Source organism: Bos mutus, chromosome 2, assembly GCF_027580195.1.
Source record: "Bos mutus isolate GX-2022 chromosome 2, NWIPB_WYAK_1.1, whole genome shotgun sequence".
In the NCBI taxonomy this organism is placed as follows: domain Eukaryota; kingdom Metazoa; phylum Chordata; class Mammalia; order Artiodactyla; family Bovidae; genus Bos; species Bos mutus.
The window spans coordinates 130650775-130674296 of record NC_091618.1 but is presented as its reverse complement, the minus strand read 5'-3'; the positions used below and the strand labels follow the sequence as shown (position 1 = coordinate 130674296).

The following is a 23522-nucleotide window of genomic DNA, read 5'->3' as shown; positions in this document are numbered from 1 at the left end:
GGCAGGGGTGGAGACCACTTCTGTCTCAGGCAGGAGCTCCAGGCTGGCAGGTGGAGCCCTGTAGGGGCTCAGGTCTTCCGGGACTACAGCTTGCTGCCGTGGTCTGTTTAGGTCTCCCTCAGAGAGCGAGACTTCCACACAAGGTGTCCCTGAGGCATGGGCTGGCGGGGGCCCAGGAGGCCAGCCCCAGGCTCAGCCACTCACGGCCCTCCAGAAGCCGGGCTCCCTTGTGTCCCCCTCCACACCCATCGTGGTGCCCAGGGTAGAGCCCGCCTCCTGAGGCTGCTCTTCACGGCCGCAGTGAAGCCACTCCCGGTGCCTGCGATGTGCCGGGCACCCTGCAGGTGCTCCATGCCCATGTGCTTGTGGTCTCCCAGGCCAGGGTCATTTGACCCGGTTGACAGATGAGGAGACTGAGGCTCCGAGAGGTTCAGTAACTTTCTTAGGGTTACGTGTCTAGTATGTAGAAGGAAATGGGCCCCCACTCCAGTATTCTTGCCTGGAGAATTCCATTGACAGAGGAGCCTGGCGGGCTACAGTCCATGGGGTCACACAGAGTTGGACACGACTGAAGTGCCTGAACACATGTGTCTAGTAGAGACAGAGCTGGGTCTCCACAGCCCCACAGCCTGTGTGTGGAATCTCCTGCATTCCATACGGCTTCTGGAAACTTCAGCATCTCCCTGGCGGGAGTCTCAGACTTTCCTTGCTGGCCTCAGCCAGCTCACCCGTCCTCACACCTGGAGCTCAGCTTTCCTGCTCCTGCCTCCTGCTGACGCCAGAGGGAGTTGAGGCTGCGCCCGTGGTTTTACCGCTCTGCTGGCCCTACTGCTCCAGGAAGCCCCTGGGGCTGCCCTCCCAGCTCCGAGGGTTTCATTCCCTGGGCCACTCCCCCCTTTCCCCTTTCCCCTGCATCTTCCCTCTCAACAGGGCCGGTGTCCTGAGAAGCCTGGACACGACCCCACCCTTCTCTGCATTCCTTTCAAAGGCCTCCCCCCTTCTGGGTCTCTCCTCTCCCCAGCAGGTCGTCCTCTGTCCATCAGAACCCTCCTGACCCTGTAAAGGCCTGCCCCCGGCCCCCCATCTCCGGTGGGATGCGCTGGGAGCCAGCTGGCCTCAGGCAGAACCCAAGCTTTCAGGACCAGGTGCTGGGTGGTCCCTGTACCCCCATCATCTTCCTGTGCTTGTCGGTCACCTGGCTCATGGTTGCCTGAGGGCAGGCTTGCCACCCACTGGTCCCATCTTACACACGGGCTGTGCTCCAGTGTCTCGTCCAGGGTGGAGGGTCCCTGTCTTGCTGCCTTCCTTCCAGGGCTGAGAACAGTGCCTGGGAGAGAAGGTGAATGTCCCTTCAGGCACAGGGCTCCCCAGGTGGGAGCTCAGTGTGTGTCTGTGGCCAGAGAGGCAGTAGCCGCCATACCCCAAAGCCAGGGTGTTTTCCTATCTGGTCTCCCGTAGACCCGATGCTTTGCAGTAGACAGCCCATCCGTGGCAGGTGTCCCCAGGATGCAGAAGGCAGGGGGCAGGTGTGGGCTGTGCTCCAGGCCCTCCCCTTCTCCTTGTCGTTCTCTTTGTAGACCGAGGGCACCCGCCTGCAGAAGGACCTCCGGACCTACCTGGCCTCGGTCAAAGGTAAGGGGCAGGCCCAGCCTGGACGGGTGGGCTTCCTGGGACACCGAGCGGGGCCTTCCCCAGGTGGAGCTGATGGATGCAAAGCTGGGAGGGGAGCAGGGCTGCCAGGTATGTCCACACACCTCCTGGGCCTTCAGGGGTGGGGGCAGGGGTAGCCCCTGCGCCCCCTGCCCCCGCCACCAGCCCTGCCTGCAGTGTGGCCTGTCTTCCCACCAGCCATGCATGAGGCCTCCAAGAAGCTGAACGAGTGTCTGCAGGAGGTGTACGAGCCCGACTGGCCTGGCAGGGATGAAGCAAGCAAAATCGCTGAGGTGAGTGTGGGCCCAGCGGCCTTGGTCCTTGCCCTGAGGGGCCTCTGACCTCAGCTGGCCGCCCATCGCACCCTGCACCCTCTGGGAACAGCCCTTCCCGTTCCCACGTGCCAGGTGCTCTTGGGCAAGGCCCCGCCCCTCTCTGGGGGTCATTTTCTCCTCTGAGACGTCACGCTGAGATGCGTTTCCTGTGGTGTCTGGAGGCATCTCTCCTCTCTGAGTCGCATCGCCTGGCTCCAGAAGCCTCCCTCCCGGACCCCACCAGCCCTGGGCGTATCTCATCCTCAAGGTCACCTTGTGAAAAGGCAGGACTTGTGACCCTGTTTTATAGATGAGGTTGCGCTTCCCTCATCGCTCAGTTGGTAAAGAATCTGCCTGTGATGCAGGAGACCCGGGTTCAATTCCTGGGTCGGGAAGACCCCCTGGAGAAGGGAATGGCTACCCACTCCAGTATTTTTGCCTGGAGGATCCCATGGACAGAGGAGCCTGGTGGGCTATAGTTCATGGGGTTGTAAGAGTCGCACACGACTTAGTGACTAAGCCACCACCACCACCACCAGTCTGAGGTTCTGAGGTGCCACCCAGCTGTGGGGTGACGGGGCTGGCCCCTGGGTCCCCGGGAGGGGGAGCTGGCCCTGCTGCAGCCCAGCGCGCCAGTGTGCACGCCTGTGCTCTCGCCTTCTGCAGAACAATGACCTGCTCTGGATGGATTACCACCAGAAGCTGGTGGACCAGGCGCTGCTGACCATGGACACGTACCTGGGCCAGTTTCCTGACATCAAGGTGAGCGGTGCTCTGGCCCTCCATCCTGCTGCGGCCTGGCAGCCTGTGTCGGGGGGCGGGAGTGGGAGAGGGGTGCGGGGGCATGCAGGCAGCCCAGGGCTGGAGGCAGGCCTCCCCTTCGCCTCCCAGTTCATCCTCTGGGGCTGCTCCCTCTGAGGCTGGCCTTCCAGTCCCCAGGCCTGGGCCTTTCTGAGCTGGAAACCCTGTACCTGTGGGTCTCTGGGCTGTGGAAAGAGACCTCGTGGAGCATGTGCATGTGGGGCCATGTAACTGTGGAGTGACTCTAGGGCTGACGACGTGTATTAAGGGGCTGGAAGGCCTGGCGTTGTATGCCCTGTATGAGACTCTGTGCTTGCAAGGGAAGGTGTGTATCATTGTGTGCGTCGCCTCTTATCTGGATGTATCTGTGTGACTGCGTGTGTTCAAAACGCCAGCTGCCCTTGCCGGGCCCAGGTGAGTTAGGACTGAGGACTGGTCGGTGTGTCAGGATCTCCACGGAGGCACCTGGGAGCCCAGGTGCCCCCGACACACAGGCACAGTTGTCTAGAGCTCAGGTAGTGACCGTGGTGCTGGGCCTGATCCTCTGGAGGGGTCACACTCCATGCTGGCCCCCGGCCACACAGTGCAAAGGCTCCTGAAGGAGTTTTACAGAGAGTGCAGGAGGGAGGCTGGTGGGGTGGCTCAGGAGGAGAGAAGCCTTCAAGGGGTGAGCTCTTTGCTGCCAGAAATGTTCACTCGAGTGTCTCGGGCATCTGTGAGACAGACTTGCTGAGCCTGGGGTCGGCGGCCCTAAGCCCTCCGGGTTCATCCAGTCCCCCTTGCCTGGGTCAGCATCTCAGCATGGGCGTCAGGCCCTGTTCAGCTGCCTCCTCCTTCCTATACTTCAGTCACGCATTGCCAAGCGTGGGCGGAAGCTGGTGGACTACGACAGTGCCCGGCACCATTACGAGTCCCTTCAAACCGCCAAAAAGAAGGATGAAGCCAAAATTGCTAAGGTAAGGCTGGCCGTGTGGCTGCTGGGGGAGAGTCCTCGGGAGTCTCCACAGGGTGCCTTCCTCCTGGGCTGGTCCACCACCCCCTCTGCAGGCTTGTCACTGCGCCCTGGCGGGCAGGGGTCCTCGGCCCCCTTTGCAGAGGGGTTCACCTCCGGTGACTAGTTCGGGTCACAGGTCCAGGGCGAGTGAGTGGGAGGCCTCGTGGGCCTAATGGGTGGGGCCCCCGCCTGGCCCCTCCGCCTGTCCTGAGGCCACTTTCCAGGATGAGAGCAGGCCTGGCTTGGGTTTCACTGGCCCAGCCCCTCCTGGCCTGGTGTGCTCCGAGTGGAATTCCATCACCGGATCCAATGTGAACCTGTCTCAGCTGGAACAAGCCGGGTCGGGTCGGGGGGGGTGCACCCACATTTGCCCCGCAGTGAGTGCCCCCAGGGCAGGAGCTGCTTGCTGAGTCTGTCTGCCCTTGCTAACGATTCTCATATTCTGCTTTGCAGCTGGAGTTCACCCAATTCTCCGCCTTCCTCGGGGCTCCCCTTAATTCTCTCAGCCTCAGGGGCCTTTACCTGCTGTGGGGGCTGGCCCTCTGGAGGGTGGCAGGGCTCCGTCACTGCCCTGGAGACGTTTGGATGTGGTGTTTAATGTCTGTGTCGTTTCTCTCTCCCCGTCTCCCTCCTCTCTCTCTACTCTCCTTGGCCTTGACCTCCCCTCCCCACCCCTAGCCTGTCTCGCTGCTTGAGAAAGCCGCCCCCCAGTGGTGCCAAGGCAAACTGCAGGCTCATCTCGTAGCTCAAACTAACCTGCTCCGAAATCAGGTGACACTGGCTTCTAACCTTGCACGTGCTGGCGCCTTCTGGTCTGTCGTCCTGTCCTTGGTGCTGGGTGGTGCTGGGTGCCCGTCTGCCCAGCCCTACTGGGGGGTTGGGGAGGGCTCGACTCTTTCCCCGGTTGGGAGGCAGGGCTGTTTTCAAATGTCTCTGCTGGGAGACCTCCTGCTTTCAAAGGGAGGATGTGGATGGGGGCTGGGGCTCCGGTTAACCTGGGATGGCCATCTCTGTCCTAGCGCCTGGACCTCTGGTCGTCCCGGCTCCGACTCTGAAATCCTAGCCTCCAGGAGCCCAGGAAAGCCTCAGACTCTTTGTCCTCTGTGAGGGCTCTTGCAGGGACAGATGTGGTGTCTTTAGTGCATTGTCCTTCAAACCTCATAAGAACTGTGCGGTTAACCTGGGTTTGCTGAGGAGACAAACCCGTCCAGAGAGGCCGGATCTCCTGCCCAGTTCCCAGAGCCATTTAGTGACTGAGTTGGGGCTCACCCACCTCAAGGCCTGGGTCATTCTCCTAGCTCCCTAGACTGGGGGTCCCTGTGGGTGGTCCTGCCACAACTGGCCAGAGTCATGGTGACCCTTGGACCTGTAGGCCCCAGGGTGCCCCTGAGGGGACGCTGAGAAGGCTCTTCAGTCTGGCTGGGATACTGAGACCTGGGCCGAAAGGACTGGCTCTTTGGGAATTCCACGGAGGGCAAACAGTCTATATCACAGTGGTCCCAGAGGGCTTCCTGGAGGAGGCTCTTTGCACAAAGTGATACTACTATCCTGGCAATAGGAGTGGGCTGGGTCCTGGTAAGGACCATGAAGCAGTGCCCTGGGAGAGGTAGCCTCATGGTTCTCAGTCAGTGACACTGACATGACTGTAGCAGCACTTTGTGGTCCTGGGAGGGGGCAGGAGACAGGCCCCACTGAGGAGGTTGGGTTTCTCTCCAGGCAGCTGCCCCATGTTTTCTGGGCCACTTCTGATTTCATCATCTTCAACTCACATGTATTGGATACCTGTGATGTGGAGAGGGCTGGGTTTAGCAGGGGCTCGTGGCCCAATTTCTTATTCACCCTGCTGCCTGATTTCTCTTAGGCCAGAGCTGTGGGCTGACTTTAGAGGCTCTGAGTGACAGCCCCACCTCTTTCTGGTCTAGGGGAGATGGCCTGGGTTAGGTCAGCCTGCGGGAGTGCTGAGGGACTGGCCTGTCCCGCCTGTAGAGTTCAGGACTTCGGGCTGGAGGGGGAATAATGGGGCCACTGACCCAGGGCCAGGATTTCTGCATAATTTTCCCTGAAATGGGTTTGGGAGGATGCCAGGTGAACATTTTAGTCCAGTGGGATAAGCTCCTGGGAGACTGTGGGGCCAGGGTGGTGGCCATGGCCGATTTGGGGCTCCTGGGATGGGTGTGGTTGGGGATCCAGCTGGTAGGGTCCCATCCCCCACCTTCACCCCCCACCCTGGAGGATTGGCAGGAGAAGCCAGGGCACGGGATCTCGTCTCTGGATGTTGGACGGCAGATGTTTTGCCTTTTGGCCAAATTACATTCCCATTTGGATCCAGTTTTCATCTGAGCCTCTCTTCTTTCTTCCTCACCCTGCCTCACCCCTGGCCGGGGGCTGGGGAGCCTTCAGGCAACTGGCTGGCAGTGAGCTGGGGTACTTGGGGCCCTGTGCCGCCTTTGCTGGCTGACTTGACTTTGGAGGGACAGCACCAGCTCCTGAGCCTGTGTTCTCCTGAGCTGTCCAGCTCTGGGTGTTCCCTGGTCTGGTTCCAAGCTGCTCTCCACACGTGTCATGGTCTCCCCAAAGCTGCCTGCAGGACCCTGGTGACAGGCTGCATGGCAAGGGCGTCACTTTGTCACTGTTCCCCGTGTGCGGAGGCGTGTAGTGGAGCCACGGGGGCTGCAAGGTCTCCCCAGCAAGGGACAGCTCTCCCCCCGCCTCCTGCCACCCCTTGTATTTCTGAAAGAGCCAGAATATGAAGAATGTGACTCAAAGGAAATAAAGGATAGGCCCTGACTTCTAGGAACTCTAAAACAAAGCCACCCTGCCCTTTGCAGCATTGCTGAGCTCTGTGAACAGAGCTTGGTGTCCAGCTGTGAACTGCTGTGCCGTCCACACCGTCTTGGCCATGCTTGTACACTCGAGGAGTTAGGACCAGCATCGTGGGGACCAGAGGGGTGGTCTCTGTGGGTACGGAAGCCGGGGAGGTCAGTGTCCTGGAGGAAGTGGGACTTGAACCAGCCAGTGGGCACTTGAATGGGAAGTACACGTGACGTGTGAGGCTCTGGTGTCTGGAAGTGTGGGAGTCACTGTTTTGAGGGTGGTAGCCCCTTTCAGGCACTGGGGTTCTCAGAGAATTAAGACAGGGATGATCTGGCTTCTGGCCTGGAGGGCACCCCAGGTCTAATCCATTCTAGGTGTGGCCAGAGGCATGCATATTTAGAGACATTTCTTTGATTTCTTATACTCCCTTTAATTTTTAAATGAGATTTTAAAAAAGTTAGATGAGACGCTCATGCTCAGTCTAGCAAGTTCCAACAACCTCAAGGTGATGGAGTCAGGAGCGTGGTGACCCCTCTCTCCTCCGGTTCCCTAGTCATCCTGGCTGGGCCAGACACAGAAGGAATAGGATGTGACTTGGGCTGATCCCGGTGTCTGTAGCTGCATGGACAGCCGGGTGGGCTTAAGTGGGACGGGCAGCTCTGGTGTGCTCTGCAGCAGTGTGGCGTTCAGGCCAGCTGGCCTGAGAACGTGAGGCTGCTGGAGGGAAGTTTTCTCCTGGGCGAGGCCACCACGTTCCTGGGCTGTGACTCAGACCCCGAATCCAAGTCACCCCCCTGAGTCACCATTTCCTGCAGCGCTCTCCAGAATGAGCCAGCAGAGCCCTTTCTGGGGCCGGGGTCTGTGACTCACCTCCGCCCTCCGCCCAGCTCCCGCCTTTCTAGGATTCTGCCATGGGGCCTTAGTGCCACCAACTGGTGTGTGTGTGCAGGCATGGAGGGCGCGGGCTGGCCTGGGAGGGGGCACAGGCACCTTGCCCAGCAGCCCAGCCCACTCCTCGCCTGCCCTCTCACCTGCCTCTCCGCATGTCCCCGAGCTCCTGCCTCTGTTGGGGAAGTGTCAGGAGAGAGGGGTCAGAGGAGAGGGTCGGAAAGCTTCTCCCATGGAAGTGAAGTCAGCCTGGTGGTGGAGGCTGAGTAGGGGCCGGCCCTGGGAAAGGAGAAGGAGAAGTCAGAGGGGCCAGCATGGGCCAGGGCCAGAGTGCTGGGCAGCAGGCAGACCCTGAGCCTGAGAGGGGCTCCAGTGTGAGAGGACAGGGTCCCACCTGGCTGGATCTGGGGCCTCGTGGCCTGCCTGGGCCTCAGCCCCCTTGTCCCCTTGGCCGGCGCCTTCTCGTGTGCTCCATTCTTTCCTCGGGGCCCCCTGAGGCACCTGGACCAGATGGGGGTTCTCTCATTGGCCATGGCTGCTCTACTGCCCCCTGCCCGGCGCACCCCGGGGTTGCGGGGGAGGAGATCGGGGAGGTCTGCCCAGGCGTCCACAGCTAGTTCAGCCTGTCTTGCCCGGAGCCCTGGTTCCAGTGCACTGGAGAGAGTAGGTCTTGGTGGGGGCCTGGCCTAGCCTGGGCTGGCTAGGACACAGGCCCTGCAGAGGGGAATGACCCATCCCACCCCCCAGGCTGAGGAGGAGCTCATCAAAGCCCAGAAGGTGTTTGAGGAGATGAATGTGGATCTGCAGGAGGAGCTGCCATCCCTGTGGAACAGGTGAGGGGTGGGAGGGGGCGGGCAGAGCCTCGGCCACCCTCCGGAGGCTGCAGGGCTGTGCTGCTCTGCTCCATGGCCTCCCGGGGCTGGGGTTGGTGAGGTGGAGGTATGGCTCTCCCGGGCTGCCCACCCTGACCTGTAATCCACCTGGCCCTTCTTCCCTGTGTACTGCAGCCGTGTGGGTTTCTATGTCAACACATTTCAGAGCATTGCGGGCCTGGAGGAAAACTTCCACAAGGAAATGAGTAAGGTAGGTCCCTTTCCTCCCCCGCAGGCCCCTCACCCCCTCACCCAGGGCCATGCTCCACCTGCCGAGGGTCAGGGTCAGCGGCACAGGGTGGCCCGTCTCCCTCTTCCCTGCGGGGGTTAGAGACACAGGTTACCGCAGCGCCCCCTCTGAGCCTCTGCCCTTGAGGAACAGGGTCAGGGCCCAGTAGGAGCTGCTGGGTGCACTGGGAGGCTGCAAGCCAGCCCCACGGGTCTAGCCCTAGCCCCTGCCCTGCTCCCAGTTCTTTCCTCCTTGCTTGGGCAGGGCCAGCGGCCCTCAAACTGGAGAAATGTTCTCAGGCAGCCTTGGCCCAGGGAGCTCAGTGTTAGAAAATGGTGGTGGTTTCCCAATTTGTAGGCTGATGATAAATAGTAAAATTTTTCCAATTAAAAAAAATTTTTAATATTCCTGAAGACATTAAAGCAGATTTGCCTTACCTACTGGAATCTGATGTAAGATGGGGTCTGATTAGCTTAAATTCCTATGTTGTATTATTTTCATTTTGATGAAAATGGCAGTTAAACTGCAAAGCTGAGTTGTAAAAACCTCATGTTGGCAACTTCCTCCTTCCCTGTGCCGTGGGTGGGCCTGACTGTCTCCAGGGCCCAGAAGAATGAAGCTATAGATCATGGGGGATTCCAAGCCCAGGACAGGAAAAAGGCTTTGGCCACCTTGGGGCCTGTCCTGAGGGACCACCCTGAGTATTGTTTTCTGCCTGATTTTTCCTTTTTTCCCTTTTCCTTCCTTCTTTTCCTTCTTCCCTTCAGTATGAGACAACTTGTGAAAAATTAAAAGAAAAAAACAGAGATGTGTTTTGGGGAGAAAATATTTGTAAAGTCAGGAGGAAGATTCAGCTCTGGGCTTCCTAGTGGCTGAAGGAGAGGGAAATATTTTCAGTAAGCAGAACCACAAGATGCATGGGGTCAGTCCCTCATCCTGCTGGTGCTTTTGGTGAAATCTCTGTCAGTTGTAACGTGGCCTGAAAGCATCTTGGCAAATGACTTCAGCAATTAGGATCAACAGTTCATTTGCAAAATTGGAAAAAAAAAAAAAAAAAGAACAAGCAAAATAAAACAGTACAAGCTTTGTGTGGCATTTTAGGAAGTGCCTGTAAGTAGAAAGAAGAAAAAGATGGTCCGCAGAAACCGTGATGCTAAGCAGCGCAGCCCACTTCCTCCTCTTTGGTTTTCTTTCTGGGGTTGGTGTGCTGGCTCCCAGCTCCCACTGATGGAGAGACAAGAGCTTGTTCCTGGTCCAAGCAGAGGCACAGGGCAGGACCAGGGTAGAAGAGAGGCAGGGATTTCGCTGGGAGGTGGGGCTGGTTGGTGGCCCCCACCCAACATGCTTGCTGTCCCTCCTGCAGCTCAACCAGAACCTCAACGATGTGCTCATCAGTCTGGAGAAGCAGCACGGGAGCAACACGTTCACAGTCAAGGCCCAGCCTAGGTGTGTGAGTCCCCTGAGGGCGCTGGGGGGCTGCGGGAGGTGTCCGCTGGGGCAAGGCATCTTCCTGCGGTCCCCTGTGGGTTCAGCCTTTCTGGCTTGGCCTCCCTTGTGCTCAGGGGAGCAGGCGAAGGCGCCCGTTCTCCTTGGCTGTGTCCCATCTGAGAAGGAGCGACCCCGGGCAGTCTGTGGCTCCCCCAGTGCGTGCCTGGCTTCCTCCACCGTGGAGCCCAGAAGCGGTGCGTCCACTGCTTTGCAGGCAGGGCTGGGGCTGAAGGACTCAGGGGATCCTCGCAGCGGGGAGCCCCCTTCCACCACTCACGGCACGGAGGAGAGCCCTGCTTCCTGAGGGGAACCTCAAGGGAGGAGGGGATGCGCCTGGCCCGCAGCCCCCAGGAAACCACAGCGAGTCTGGGGCTTCCCTTCATCTCTGTCCTTGAGGTGCCGTGCGTCACGGCATGGCGTGGAGCGCTGCGGTGCGCCTCGCTTTCCTTATCAACCACGCAGGGTGGTTGCATCAGGTTCTTGGGGTACCTGGGGAGGAGGAAGGCAGTCAGTATTCCGTGACTGTCACTGCCCCACTCCCCGCTGAAAACACAGTGTGGGAGCAGCCCACAGGCTGCCCTGCAGGAAATGAAGGCCAGGGGCGTCGGTTTCACAGGTCACCTTCCTGCCTGGAGGTCAGGGCGGCACTCGCAGGGTGGTTGAGGAGGGGGACCGTGCAGGCAGTGGGGCCAGGCTGCCCTTGGGAAAAGGCTGGTCTGAGAGGAGAGGACGGGCTGCAAAGGAGGCTCGTATGTCTCCTTTACTCCAGAGTGGCCCCCAGGGCAGCCCAGTGGCCTTCTCCCGGGGCCCCGTGCTGGTCCGCTGACCCGGCTCCTTCCCGGGTCCTGAGCTCCTGTGGCTGGACCCCAGGCAGGGAGGGCGGCTGGCATTGTCCCGCCGAGAGCCGCCCACCAAGCTCTGTCTCAGGGGGCGTCTGCTGCTCGTTCTGCCAACACCGCCTCAGGGCGCTTGGCCGGATGCCAAGGCCTTGGCCCTGGACAGCAGGGATCGTGGGCAGGCCTGGGGCCTCTTCACACCCAGGGAGTCGGGGGTGCTTCAGCCCTTAGTCTTCCTCCAAGCAGAGGGGCTGCCGGCGAGGGAAGGGGTCAGGCCAGTCCCACATCCTCATTCCCCCAAATGAAGGCCTCCACGTCCCATCCGCCCCCACAGAAAGAAAACTAAACTGTTCTCCCGGCTGCGCAGAAAGAAGAACAGGTACCAGTAGGGAGTGCTGTGCTGTGGGGGCCTCTGAGGACAGCCCCCAGACCCCCATGCATGCGCCTGGCCCAGCCGAGGGCGCCACTAACCCCTAACCCGCCTTCCCGTGTGTGGTGTGTCTTGGGGTGGCAGAGGGCAGAGAGGTGTCGGTGGGAATCGGGCGGAGGGGAGGGTGGGCAGACCACCTTAGCACGTTCCTCTCGGGCTGCAGCCCAAACAGGAGTGGAGGATCCGCCAGAAGGGAGGCCTGGGAGGCTCGGGGAGAGCGTTGCTGCAGCATGCCAGATTGTAGGAATTCTGTGTGCGTGTGTGCGTGTTCATGTACTGGATGTATATGCAGTCTTTAAGGAGGCAAAGACACCCCGGGCAGGTGACAGGGTTCCTAGTTTCTGTCTGTCCTTCTGGACTTGCCCTATCCAACATGGTGTCTGTCCACCCCATGTGGCCAGGGGACACTTAAAATGTAGCCCTTGTGACCGAGGAGCTGCATTTTCATTTAATATAAACATAAAATATGGGCTTCCCTGATAGCTCAGTTGGTAAAGAATCCGCCTGCAATGCAGGAGACACCGGTTCGATTCCTGGGTTGGGAAGATCCCCTGGAGAAGGGATAGGCTACCGACTCCAGTATTCTTGGGCTTCCCTTGGCTCTGCTGGTAAAGAATCTGCCCGCAATGCGGGAGACCTGAGTTCAATCCCTGAGTTGGGAAGATTGTCTAGAGAAGAGAAAGGCTACCCACTCCTGTATTCTGGCCTGGAGAATTCCATGGACTGTATAGTCCATGGGGTTGCAAAGAGTCAGACATGGCTGAGCGACTTTCACTTTCACTTTTCAAACATAAGTGTAAGCAGCCCCCTGTAGGTGGGGCTGGTCTCGGTCAGCACTGTTCTAGAGTCTCTCCAGGCAAGTACAACATAGATGTCTATTTCTGCCCCTTTGTGCCCAAGTGGTGGGCTGTGCATGCCGTTTGTCCTTGTCGGTACTGAGACTTGACGGCTTCTCCCACTTCATCCAGGCTCTGAAGCACCCCCTTTATTTATCCCCTCTGCCTGTGGCCTCTGCTGATCACCCAGGTTCCCTGGGAGGACCCGCAGGAGCAAGAGCTTGGAGCCAGCCACTCTGGTGTGGTGGGGAGCCGGGCCCTGGAGGTGGGGCTGGCTGGGGTGAGGGCAGATGGCAGGCAGGCCTGCCCGGAGGCCCCTGGGGTCAGGCTGAGGAGCAGGCTCGCCCTGAGCACAGGGGCTGCTGCGTGCCATGTCGGATGATACTCTCTTTGCTTCTAGGATGTTTGGCTTTCTCCTGCTGTGGGCTCAGCGCCCCTGCACGAGGCTGGGGATCCCGCCTGGTGATGCCTCCCAGGGACCCTCCCTGCTCCTCCAGCTGGGGTGGGGTTGTCACTGTGTCCAGGGCAGGCCCTGCTGCAGATACCTGCGTGTTCCCAGTGCTCATGCCTGTGTGGCCTCATTTCCACCTGTTCTTATGCACATTCACACATAAATGTGTGGGGACATGCACTCATGCACACATGGGTGTCATATTTTCACAGTGAGTCTGTGGACACACAAGCACCCTGAGTCTCCCAGGATCTACATGGACACACACACATGTGCATGCACATTTCCATACACAGGTCCCCAGGGCATTGGTGCGTGCACACAGCCTGTCACACACACACACGTTTCCTCTCTCCCTCTTGGACACCTCAGCCTCCCTCCATCGGGCTCTCTCTCCCTCCTCTCTCTCTGCAGTGACAACGTGCCTGCGAAAGGGAACAAGAGCCCCTCACCGCCGCCTGATGGCTCCCCTGCTGCCACCCCCGAGATCAGAGTCAACCATGAGCCCGAGCCGGCTGGCGGCGCCACCCCGGGGCCACCCTCCCCAAGTCCCCGTCTCAGGTAGGTGCCTGTCTTGGTGGCCTGTCCCCTCCCTTGCTTCTTCCTGCTCTGCCGTCGTCCCGGCTCCTTCCAGTCCCCTGTCCCTGTGGGCTCGGCCCCTCCCAGGGCATCTGTGACAGTCTGGTGCCCCCACCCTGCTGCGGCACCCCTTCTTCCCTTTCCCTGGCCTCCGGGCTGCTGAACTCTCTCCATCTTTCTTTCTTGCGGAGACACAGGCTCCAGGGCCCTCAGCCCCCAGAGCATCTGGGTCTGCCAAGGTGGCCGCCTCTCCCTCTGCCTCACCTCCTTTCTTGTGGGGGTGGAGGGCACCCAGGACCCTGAAAGGGCCGGCAAGAGGAGGGGCTCGGTGAGGGCCCTCCCCCCAACCCAGTTTCTTCCAGGTTTCTGCAGCATCCCCAGGAGCCAGAAAGGGAGAAAGGAGGAGTGGGGTCCACTGTGCAGCCCCATCTGAACCCTGATGGGCTGACCGACCCCCCCCCGCCCCCACAACCAGCCACTGGGCTCCCGGCTGCAGCTCTGCCGGTTGCAGGCCCGCTTCACAGCTGATTAGGAGAGCGATGCTGAGAGGGTGATGAGAGCCCACACTCGGACACTTACTCTGGGCCGCACCCTGCGCCAGCCTTTCTGTATTTTCATTCATTGTCCTCACACCAGCCTGTGAGGTGGATACTCTTATCGCCTCAACTTGACAAGTGAGGAAACCCAGGCTTGGTGGGCAGATGTGTGGCCCTCGGCGGGGCCCTGGCTGCATGGTGGCCTCCAGAGTCTGGACTGCAGCTCCTCCGGGGGCGGGGGCAGGAGGCTGGGCAGAGGGGCAGGGGGCCTGGGTGCTGGCTCTCTCTCAGCTCCTGTTTCTCTCCTCAGCTTCCCCACCAAGGGCAGCAGGAGCCGGACCCTCCGACGTGGCCCCTGACAGCCCGGCAGGCCCGTCTTGCCTTCTTTTCTGTCTTGCTCTCTCCCTTTCTCCTGTCTCACTCCCTTGCCCTCTGACCCACCTCTCTCTGCAGGGCTCCTGACCGCCGGGCCTCGGCCGCTCCCAGGGGCCCTTGTGGTCTCCGGGTCGGTGTCTTGGGGGTGATGGCTTTCCCTGCCTGTGTTCCTTGGTTGCTGGTGGGGCCGTGGCTGGGCGGTGACTAACCATGGCTTTGTCTCTGTCCCCCCCACCCCCGCGCTCTGCTGCGCCTTTCCACGCGGCCCCCTCACCTGCCGCCGACCCCCAGCTTCGGAAAGGCCCACCAGTCCCTCCGCCTCCCAAACACACCCCGTCCAAGGAGGTCAAGCAGGAGCAGATCCTCAGCTTGTTTGACGACACGTTTGTCCCTGAGATCAGCGTGACCACCCCTTCCCAGGTCAGCCGCGGCCACCGCGGCCCAGCTCTCTCTCCGCCTTCTCTTGCTCTTTCGGGGCGTGCATGGCCTTCCCCTCCATCCCATGCCCTGTGCCTGTGCCTCAGGACCCAGGAGGCTGACTGCAGGGATTGGTTCTGAGCCTCCTTCTCGCACATCCGTCCACTCCCCCGCCCATCATTCTTCATTTCTCTCTGAGCATGTGGCCAAATGGAGGGACAAGGGGAAATGGTCCTCATAGAGATGGCTGACTCAACAGTGGCCTCCAGAGTCCGTTGACATTGTGGCCCAGAGGGCTGGGCGGCTCAGAGGAATTGGGCCAATCAGGGAAGACTTCCTGGAGCAGGTGAAGTTTGCCAAGTGGCTGTGAGCAGACGCAAGCTGTAGCCAGAGGCGGCAGCTTGTATATAGGCTGGGAGTGGCGGGAGGCAGGCTCAGGAGGGGCAGGAGTTCAGTGTCAGGTGAGGAGGCCACCGGACCGGTTCGGGAGCCCTCCAAGGCACCAAGACTCCAGCTTCTAGAATTGCCGTCACCACACGGAGGTGCGGCAGTGGCCGGGTCACAGAGCAGAGAGGCTGCTGTACCCGCCCTCAGAGGCGTGCAACGCCCGTTCCCAGAAGGACGAAGGGAGGGCGGAGCAGGGAAGGTCGCTTTGGTGGCAGAAGAGGCGGGCTGCCCGCAGTCAGATCAGCTCACAGAGGCCACAGTATGCCGACCTCTCCAAGCCTGGCTTCCAGGCCTCCCTGTCTGTGCCGGGCTCACCTTTTGTGTAGGCCAGCCAGTCCCAACCTGCGCTGGGCCCCGAGTCGCAGTGCTCCTGTGGGCTTGCCCTGCCAGGGGTCTTCCTCTGCACAAGCTCAGAGGCCTGGAGGGGAGGGGAGGACTGGAGGGTGTGCATGTGGCCGAAGAGGCAGTTGGGAGCACAGGACAGCGTTTCCTGCTACAAGGGGCCGTGGCCGAGTGGGCTTCAAGCCCCCACAGGAGGACTTTGGATTAAGCTTGGAACTTTCAATACAGATGGCTGGGGGCAGGCGGGTGGTGCTTCGGCTTGGGGACCAGGGCGGGAGCCCCTCTGCAGAGTACGGCTGAGACTGGCTCAAGGTGCTCCTGGGGTCTTGGGGAAACCACGACCTCCGGGCGGATTGCAGCTGGGGTGCTCGCTGCCTGGAGCCTGCCTCCGCCTCGGGCACGTAAGGGCTGGTAGATGCTACACAGAGAATGCAGCCAGCCGCTGACCCACTGGCCCGGCTCAGTGTTCAGTCCTCTCTGGGAGGGGTTGTTCCCACTGAACCGGCTAGGAACTGTGGGCCTCAGCTGCAGCCAGGCGGTCTGCCCTGCCCCCGGTCCCTGCATGCCTCTCCTGCTGTCTCTCTGCCCACTCCTGGGAGCTGAGGCCCTGCCTGGTGGGGTGGGCAGTGCCCCCATGGGTTCTGTTGCCTGGGGTGGGGTGGACTGGTCCATCCATGATGCTGTGCTGACTAGGCTGCTCTGCTGGCCAGGGCTGAGTAGCCTGTGTCCCTATGCTCAGGGGAAGGCTCCCAGCCTGCGTGGGGAAGGCTGAAATGCTGGGAGGTGGGGCAGAGAAGATGCAGCCTGCCTTCAGCCTGGTGACCCTGTCCACTCGGAATCTGAGGGGCTTCTGTCTGGGCTTGGCTGACTTCTGAGCGAGGGTGGGCTGTGGGGCGACCCTGGGGAGAGAAATGCTACCTGTCCCTGGCCGGAGGGCACCCAGAGCTCAGCCTCCACAGTGTCTTGGACTGATGCTAGAGAGACAGCGGTGACCTTCCTTCCGGGCTCACTGGACAGGGCTTGACCTAAAGGAGAGCCTTGTGGCTGGGGGTGACCGTGGGGCGGGAGTGAGTCCGCTTGGTGTGACGTCTCTGAGCTCAGCCCCTTGTCCCCTGAGCTGTGGATTGGCAACTCCAGTCCTTCTCAGGACCCTGGTCTTGGCCTCCCTGGACAGGCCACAGCTCAGCTGGGAAGGCCCTCCAGGAGTGCCCTGCCCATGGTCTTGCTGCTGCTGCTAAGTCGCTTCAGTCGTGTCCGACTCTGTGCGACCCCATAGACGGCAGCCTACCAGGCTCCCCCACCCCTGGGATTCTCCAGGCAAGAACACTGGAGTGGGTTGCCATTTCCTTCAATGCGTGAGAGAGAAAAGTGAAAGTGAAGTCGCTCAGTCGTGTCCGACTCTTAGCGACCCCATGGACTGCAGCCTGCCAGGCTCCTCGGTCCATGGGATTTTCCAGGCAAGAGTACTGGAGTGGGGTGCCATTGCCTTCTCCCAGGTCTTGGGCCCTTCTGAATGGAGGATCTCTGGTGCCTTGGGCTGGAGGGCAAGTCCCATCAGTTCTGGGCACCATCAAGGGGGTAGGGAGGGAGCTGGCTGCCCTGGGCTTGTGGGGCTGTGGCCCTTTCAGCTCTGCTTTAAGGACCGCACCCTGGGCCAAGGCAGGGCAGGCAGAGTACTCCTGGTCCCGGGGTAAGCCCCTGGTATGAGACGAGGATGCAGTTGAGCAAGCCATCCTCGTAGGGAGGCGGTGTGTCCACTGGACCGGGGCCGGCTCTGGGAAGATGTCTTCCGTGGTCGTATGGCCCCGCTTACTAAGCAGCTGGCTTCTCACAGTGGCAGTGCCACTGCGCTGCGGTCTCCTGGGGGCCGTGCCTGCTCCATGCACATCCCTGGGCTGCGCTCAGCCCCGCTGAAGGGACCGTGGGGTGACTGGAGAGGGCCCTGCACTGTGAACACGGGTGCTCCAATGTTGGGGACCCCTGTGTTTACGATGGGGCTCCCGGGCACGGTGTGCTGGCTCGGTCGGCCCTGAACTGGCTGGGGGTGGGGGTCACTGAGGGACCACCTGTCCATCTGGGACAGCCCGTGCCTGTGCAGGGCTCCTCTGAGCCAGAGGGGCTGCGTGGTCTTGTCGCTGTGTGGTCTTGTCCAGGCCGCACCGTGGCTGGGCCGCTGCTGGAAGGAACACGAGATCAGGGGAGTTGTTGGGCGCGCACACTGGGACATCTTCTCGGCCCGTGGGACGGAGAGCGTTGGAGGCTGGGCATTGGTCTGGGGGTGGCTGCCCGGCTGAGGGCTGAGCTGGCCCCAGGTGTGTCCTTGTGAGGGTGGGGCCGGTGCCAGGTGTGTGGGACGGGCCTCCCTTGTGTCAGTGGGTATGCCTGGGAGAGGAGCCTGCTGTGCGCGTCCTGGCTGAGCGCTTGCTGCCCGTCACTAACCGCCTTCCTCTCTGCCACTGCTGCCAAGTTTGAGGCCCCGGGGCCTTTCTCGGAGCAGGCCAGTCTGCTGGACCTGGACTTTGACCCCCTCCCGCCTGTGGCAAGCCCTGTGAAGGCGCCCACGCCCTCTGGTCAGGTTGGTGTGAGCCCACCACCGCCCACGGGCCCACTGGCCTCTGGGCACCGGGGCCTGGGTTCATGTCTGCCCACCAACCTCCTTTGGGGGTTTTGGGGTCCCTGGCTCTCCTCCCACTCACCTGCCTTCCCCTGGAGCCCTGGTCCCCACTCTTGTCACTTCCCTTGGTCCTGACCACAGGTCAATGAGAGACCCCTCAGGAGGTCAGCTGCATACCTGACTGGCAGCTCACATAGTCCATCCATCTGAGCACCCCGTTCCTCTCCCGGTGGCAGCCCTGGATGTGGGTGTGCCCTGGCCTGTGGTCTCGGTCTCCTGAAGGTGTCCAGGACTCGGTCCTCTGGAGGCCTCAGAGCCTAGTTCTGCTCTGTCCCACACCTATTGGGCTCGAGGGCCCTGGGGTGGGCCTGGGGTGGGCCTGGGGACTGTTTGCCTGCCTGTCTCTAACCTCCGTGCTAACTGTCCTTCTCCCCTCTCTGCGCTCAGTCGATTCCATGGGACCTCTGGGAGGTAAGCTGTGCTGGCGCTGTGCCCGCCCCGCAGGGGAGCCGCTGTGCTGTGTGTGCGGCCCCGCCCACCGCGTGCCGCACCGTTCACAGGTGTACGGGCACGCACGGCCGCGCCTCCCGCTGTTAGGGACCCTGCGCCTTCAGCCAGGCCCTTTGGGACAGGGCTCCTCAGTTCAGCCTCTGAAGAGTTCCCCAGGGTGCAGCCCAGTTTTCAGGGGCTGTGAATGGCCCTAGACAGTGACCGGCTGGTCCCCAGGGTGGATGGGGTGTCCCTGTACTGGGCCCAGGTCTGGGGAGCAGGGGGACCTCGGGGTGGAGGGGTTTTCTGTCAGCAGAGGCCCCTTAGGGCAGTGGGACTAGCGAGCTGGTGGGACACAGGAGAGAGGGGTGGCGACTCGAGGAGCAGGACAAGCGGCCTGAGGCTGGACCGGGAGCCGCCGTCACCTGGGGGCTCAGGGACGGAGACTCGGGGGGCAGGGGACGCCCCGCAGCCGGCGATGGAGCTCCTGCAGGAGCAGGAGGGGCTGGCGTGAAGGCGGGCAGCCCAGGCCTGGGGCTTGCGAAGCTCCACCGGAGGAGGCCCGAGGAAGTCTGGCGCGGCGGGCAGCGCCGCTTCCCTGGCAGGAGCTGCGCTACTGCGGCATCCACACCTCCCTGCCCTCTGGGCACTCAGCTGGCCCATGCTGGCGGCTCACCACCTTCTTCTCTTGTCTCCTGCCCCGCCCGACACCTCCCCCTGCCGCCCCGGCCCTCCCTCCCCGTTCCCCGCGCTGGCCCGTCACTAGCCCACAGAGAGTCCAGCCGGCAGCTTGCCTTCCGGGGAGCCCAGCGCTGCCGAGGGCACCTTTGCTGTGGCCTGGCCCAGCCAGACGGCCGAGCCGGGGCCTGCCCAAGTAAGTGCCCTGTCAGCGCCCCCACCCTCCCTGCCTCTTGGGGGTGTAGCATGGAGGAAGAGGCCGGAGGAAGGGGCACAGGAGGGGTCACGGTGGGACTGAGGGTGAGCCTTTAGCCAGGAGGCCCCTGCACAGGGCTTGTCTGTCACTCGTGCCGGAGGGGCCAGATCCGCTCAGCCCTCGTCTGCTGGCCAGCACCAGCCTCCCAGCTCAGGGCCCCCGCGGTGGGAGGGAGGTGTGTTGAGATGACCTCCTGGTTTACAGTGGGCACTTTCTAGAATTCTCCTTGAATCTTCAGCCTAACCTAGACATTGCCTCCTGGGGGCCAGGAGGGTTGAGTGATTGCTCCCAGAGCTCAGACGTGGCTGAGTCTCAGGGCAGACCCAGCTCGGCCCGACTGCAGCCAAGCAGCGTCCGCGGTGCCCTGCCTGGGCCCTCACCGTGGGAGCCACCTGTGAGGGGCCAATGGGGCTGAGCAGGTGGGAAGAAGGAAGCCGAGGCTCGACCAGGGTTTGGGCTTAGAAGGCAGAGCCTGTGAGGGGGGCCCAGGGGCCTGTGCTGGGCTTCTCAGCAGCTCCTCACTTTGGGGTCGGGGTCTGTGTGCCTGCCAGCGCCTTCTCCAGCTGCTCCCCACGCCCAGGGCCTTTCCTTCCGGGGCTCCCTGCACTGGACAGAGGCGCTGGCCCTCTGCAACGTCTCCTTGTTCTGGCCGGCACACCCTGTCTTGCGTCTGACCCCACGTGGCATTTATGTTGCAGCCAGCGGAGGCCTCGGAGGCGGCTGGAGCCCAGGAGCCTGGGGAGACGACCGCAAGTGAAGCAGCCTCCGTAAGATGCCAGGGACCCAGGCCCTGTGATTCCTCCCCGCCACTCGCGGCTCCCTAGCCCGTGTCTTGCTCTGTGCTGGTCCAGGTCACAGTTCCTGTCGAGGAACCTGGAGGCCCGCTGGCCTGGCGTCAGGCACAGACACCCCCCCTCCTCTGCCGGCGCGGCCCGCCCTCCGGGACCCCCTCCCCGCGTCACTGACCTACTCTCCTCCCCCGCCAGAGCTCTCTGCCCGCGGTGGTCGTGGAGACCTTCTCGGCAACAGTGAATGGCACGGTGGAGAGCGGCAGTGGGGCAGGACGTCTGGACCTGCCCCCGGGGTTCATGTTCAAGGTGAGTCTGGCCTGCTGACCTACGATCTCCTTGGGCCCTGGGCTATGGGGGTGGCCCATGCCCACCCCACGCCTCTCCCCCCCGACCCCCCGCTCCCCAGGTGTGAGGTGGTGTCCCAGCCCAGTTCCTGCTGCGTTCACTTGCTCCCGGTGCCCATGGGACTGCAGGGGGGGCAAAGGTCGCTGAGGGAGGGGGTGTCAGCTCTCCCCCACCCTCTGCAGGTGCAGGCCCAGCACGACTACACGGCCACTGACACGGATGAGCTGCAGCTCAAGGCTGGGGATGTGGTGCTGGTGATCCCCTTCCAGAACCCGGAGGAGCAGGTGAGGCCGGCTCTGTGGGAGGCACGGCGGCCAGCAGGGGGCAGCAGAGCCCCGCCTGCCAATCCGTGGCCTCTGCCCACCACCGAGCATTTCCTTCCCTTCCATCCCTGCGGCCCTCAGGGCTCCCCTTGGCTGTTCACTCTTCTTCCCACCTCAGTCTCTCACTTCCTGCTTCCTGCTTCCTCCTCTCCTCAGGCTCGGTCTGCCTTCCCCTGGGCTCTCTGCATCTCAGTTCCTTCGTCATCTTCTCCCTTCCCTGCCCCTCCGCGGTCTCTCTCATCCAGGACAGGACCCCTGGCTGCCTCTCCATGGGCCTCCCCCACCCCCCAGCCTGCTCTACAGCCTCCCACTGGTCCTGGGTGCCACCCCCCAGGCTGGCCCTGCCCTGTCTACAAGGACCGCACACGTCCCTGCCCACAGGGAGAGACCCCTGAGTCTCCAGCCCTGTCCCCAGCTGGTCCTCACTCCGAAGCATCCCAGACGCTTCTGCTGCGGCCTTGCTTTGTTAGTGAATGTCCTCAGAGTGGGTCCCTCAGCAGGAGCCCTTGATTGTGGGGCATTGATGGTGCCGTGCGGGTGCCCATGTGAATATCCAGGTGGCAGCGATGGTGCGGAGCAGACCTGGCGGGATTCCTAAGCTTTTAGTCGTCAACACGTCTGTGTGATCTAATTATCAGAGTGACTGAGTCGGGGAGGAGGGCCGGGTGTGGATTGAGGCCAGTCTGGCTGGGGCGTCCTGGGCTGGAACTTGAGGCTACTAGGTACTTTTTGAGCCCACCGTGGGCTGGGAGGTTTGAATAAGAAGGCTTTCCTGGGCCTGGTGCTGAATTAGTTACTTCTCCTAAAGCCCCAGGTCTCCGCTGATCTCCCTGATGGGCCAGCCCTGGGCTGGGTGGGGTTCTCAGGAGCAGAGTCTTGGTCCCCTAGCACACAGCGGGAGCCGTCTGTGATGGTAGACACGGCTCACGTAGGACCCACATAGGGTGTCAGACAAGGCAGGAAATCATGTGGGTAGGTCCCAGGGATGGCCCAGCTGCAGGGGCAGCAATGGCCTTGGCTTCAGGCAGGGTGTGTGGTCACCGCAGGCCCAGGGTCAAGGCTTGTCAGGGCTTGAATGGATGATCCCTGTGAGGGGTCAATATTAAAGCAAAGGTCAGGTTCAGCTTGGAGGGCTTGGTGGAACACCTCAGGTCACTCTAGAAGTTTTTAAGTGGTCAGTGCATTGTTTGTAGAAGGCCGGAAGGACAGCTGATATGCTCCTTGGTGATGTCCTCTGTGGGCACCAGCCAGTGAGGAGCTCTGTGGTGGGGACTGAGGGAGTTGTTTAGAGGCGTTTGGACCAGTGCGGCAGTCAAGCTGTCTTTCTGCAGTGAGGAGGACTCACCAAACAACAAAGAGTTAAATCTGCCTGCTGAAGGCCGGGATGGCTCCTGGGGTAGGAGGTGTCAGTTTGAGTCTTTTAAGTCTGACAGCCTAGGAGAAACAGCCTGCAGAAGGAGGGCCCAGCCCGTAGGTGTGAATGCCCTCCTCCCCCTGCAACCTTGCTCACTTCCCCTTAGGATGAAGGCTGGCTCATGGGCGTGAAGGAGAGTGACTGGAACCAGCACAAGGAGCTGGAGAAATGCCGGGGCGTCTTCCCTGAGAACTTTACCGAGCGAGTACAGTGAGAGTGCAGCTGGCGGAGCTCTGGGCGCGTGAAGAACAGCACCTTCTCCCGAAAAATGTGTGTTTCTTTCTTTCTTTTTTGTTTTTGTTTTTGTTTTTAAACTTTTGAGAAGTAAAAGGGAAATTGAGAGGAGAGACCTAAGCCAGGAGGTGTTCTCCCAAAGATGAGGTTGTTTTCCAAAGAGCCTGGTTTCGGCGAGTCCGACAGAGTCGCCAGTGTTCCTAAAGCTGCTGTGTTCCCTAGTTGAGCTCCCGGCCGCCTCCCCCACCCTCGCCCACTGGTGTCACCGCCGCCGGCCACGGGACGGGGCCTGGGGGCCACCGAGCCACCACGCTTGCCTGAAGCTTGGGCCGTGCCGCCTGGGCCAGGCTCTCCTTTCCTGGCAGCCGCCGTGGGTGGGGTCCAGGGTCTCCAGAGACTTCGGGCCCAGTCACCAGCCTAGCCTGGCCTGGCCCAGCCCCGCAGGAGTCTGTGTGCTGTTTGAAAATAAATCTTAGTGTTCAAAACAAAACGAAACCAACAAAAGCTGACAGACGCGCTCAGAACGTGTGTGTTTATTTTCTTTCCCCTCCATTTCCGTCTGCCACGTGGGCTTACCTTGTGGCTCATCTGGTAAAGAATCCGCCTGCAGTGCAGGAGACCTGGGTTTGATCGCTGGGTTGGGAAGATCCTCTGGAGAAGGGAAAGGCTGCCCACTCCAGTATTCTGGCCTAGAGAATTCCATGGACTATATAGTCCATGGGGTCGCAAAGAGTCGGACACGACTGAGCAACTTTCACTTTCCGCCTGCCATGCAGTGGAGCTGTGGTTATCTGTGCTTTTGTCCTGGGACGGCCCACCCGGCAGGCCCTATGTCTTGGACAACCCCCCACCGGCGTGTGACCTCCACTTCCTTTTGAGTTCCCCTGGGCTTCAGCCCCATTCACTGATGTTTTCGCTGGTGGTTGGCTGGGGTGCAGGGCATGGGGACCAGGTGACAGGAAGGGCAGATAAGGGTGCCAAGGAGGCTGTTGGGTGCTGTCCTCAGTAACATTATTTAACAGGGAGAACTCAGGAGGCAGTCCCAGGACTGCATTTCACAGATGTGGCATCAGGCCCAA

The 23522-nt window shown here is 61.3% G+C and overlaps 1 protein-coding gene across 1 annotated transcript in view; it reads left to right on the top strand.

Moving 5' to 3' along the window:
- The window catches only part of BIN1 (bridging integrator 1), a 56893-nt gene extending 33941 nt beyond the window's left edge, over positions 1–22952 (top strand). Inside the window, 15 exon segments of the mRNA XM_014482491.2 lie at positions 1578–1632; positions 1849–1943; positions 2631–2726; positions 3614–3721; positions 8209–8294; positions 8469–8544; positions 9926–10008; positions 13018–13136; positions 13139–13164; positions 14385–14513; positions 19169–19276; positions 20035–20103; positions 20323–20433; positions 20655–20756; positions 22316–22952. Coding sequence (XP_014337977.2) covers positions 1578–1632; positions 1849–1943; positions 2631–2726; positions 3614–3721; positions 8209–8294; positions 8469–8544; positions 9926–10008; positions 13018–13136; positions 13139–13164; positions 14385–14513; positions 19169–19276; positions 20035–20103; positions 20323–20433; positions 20655–20756; positions 22316–22423 — 1371 coding nt within the window. The 3' untranslated portion in view covers positions 22424–22952.
- The last annotated feature ends 570 nt before the right edge of the window (positions 22953–23522 follow it).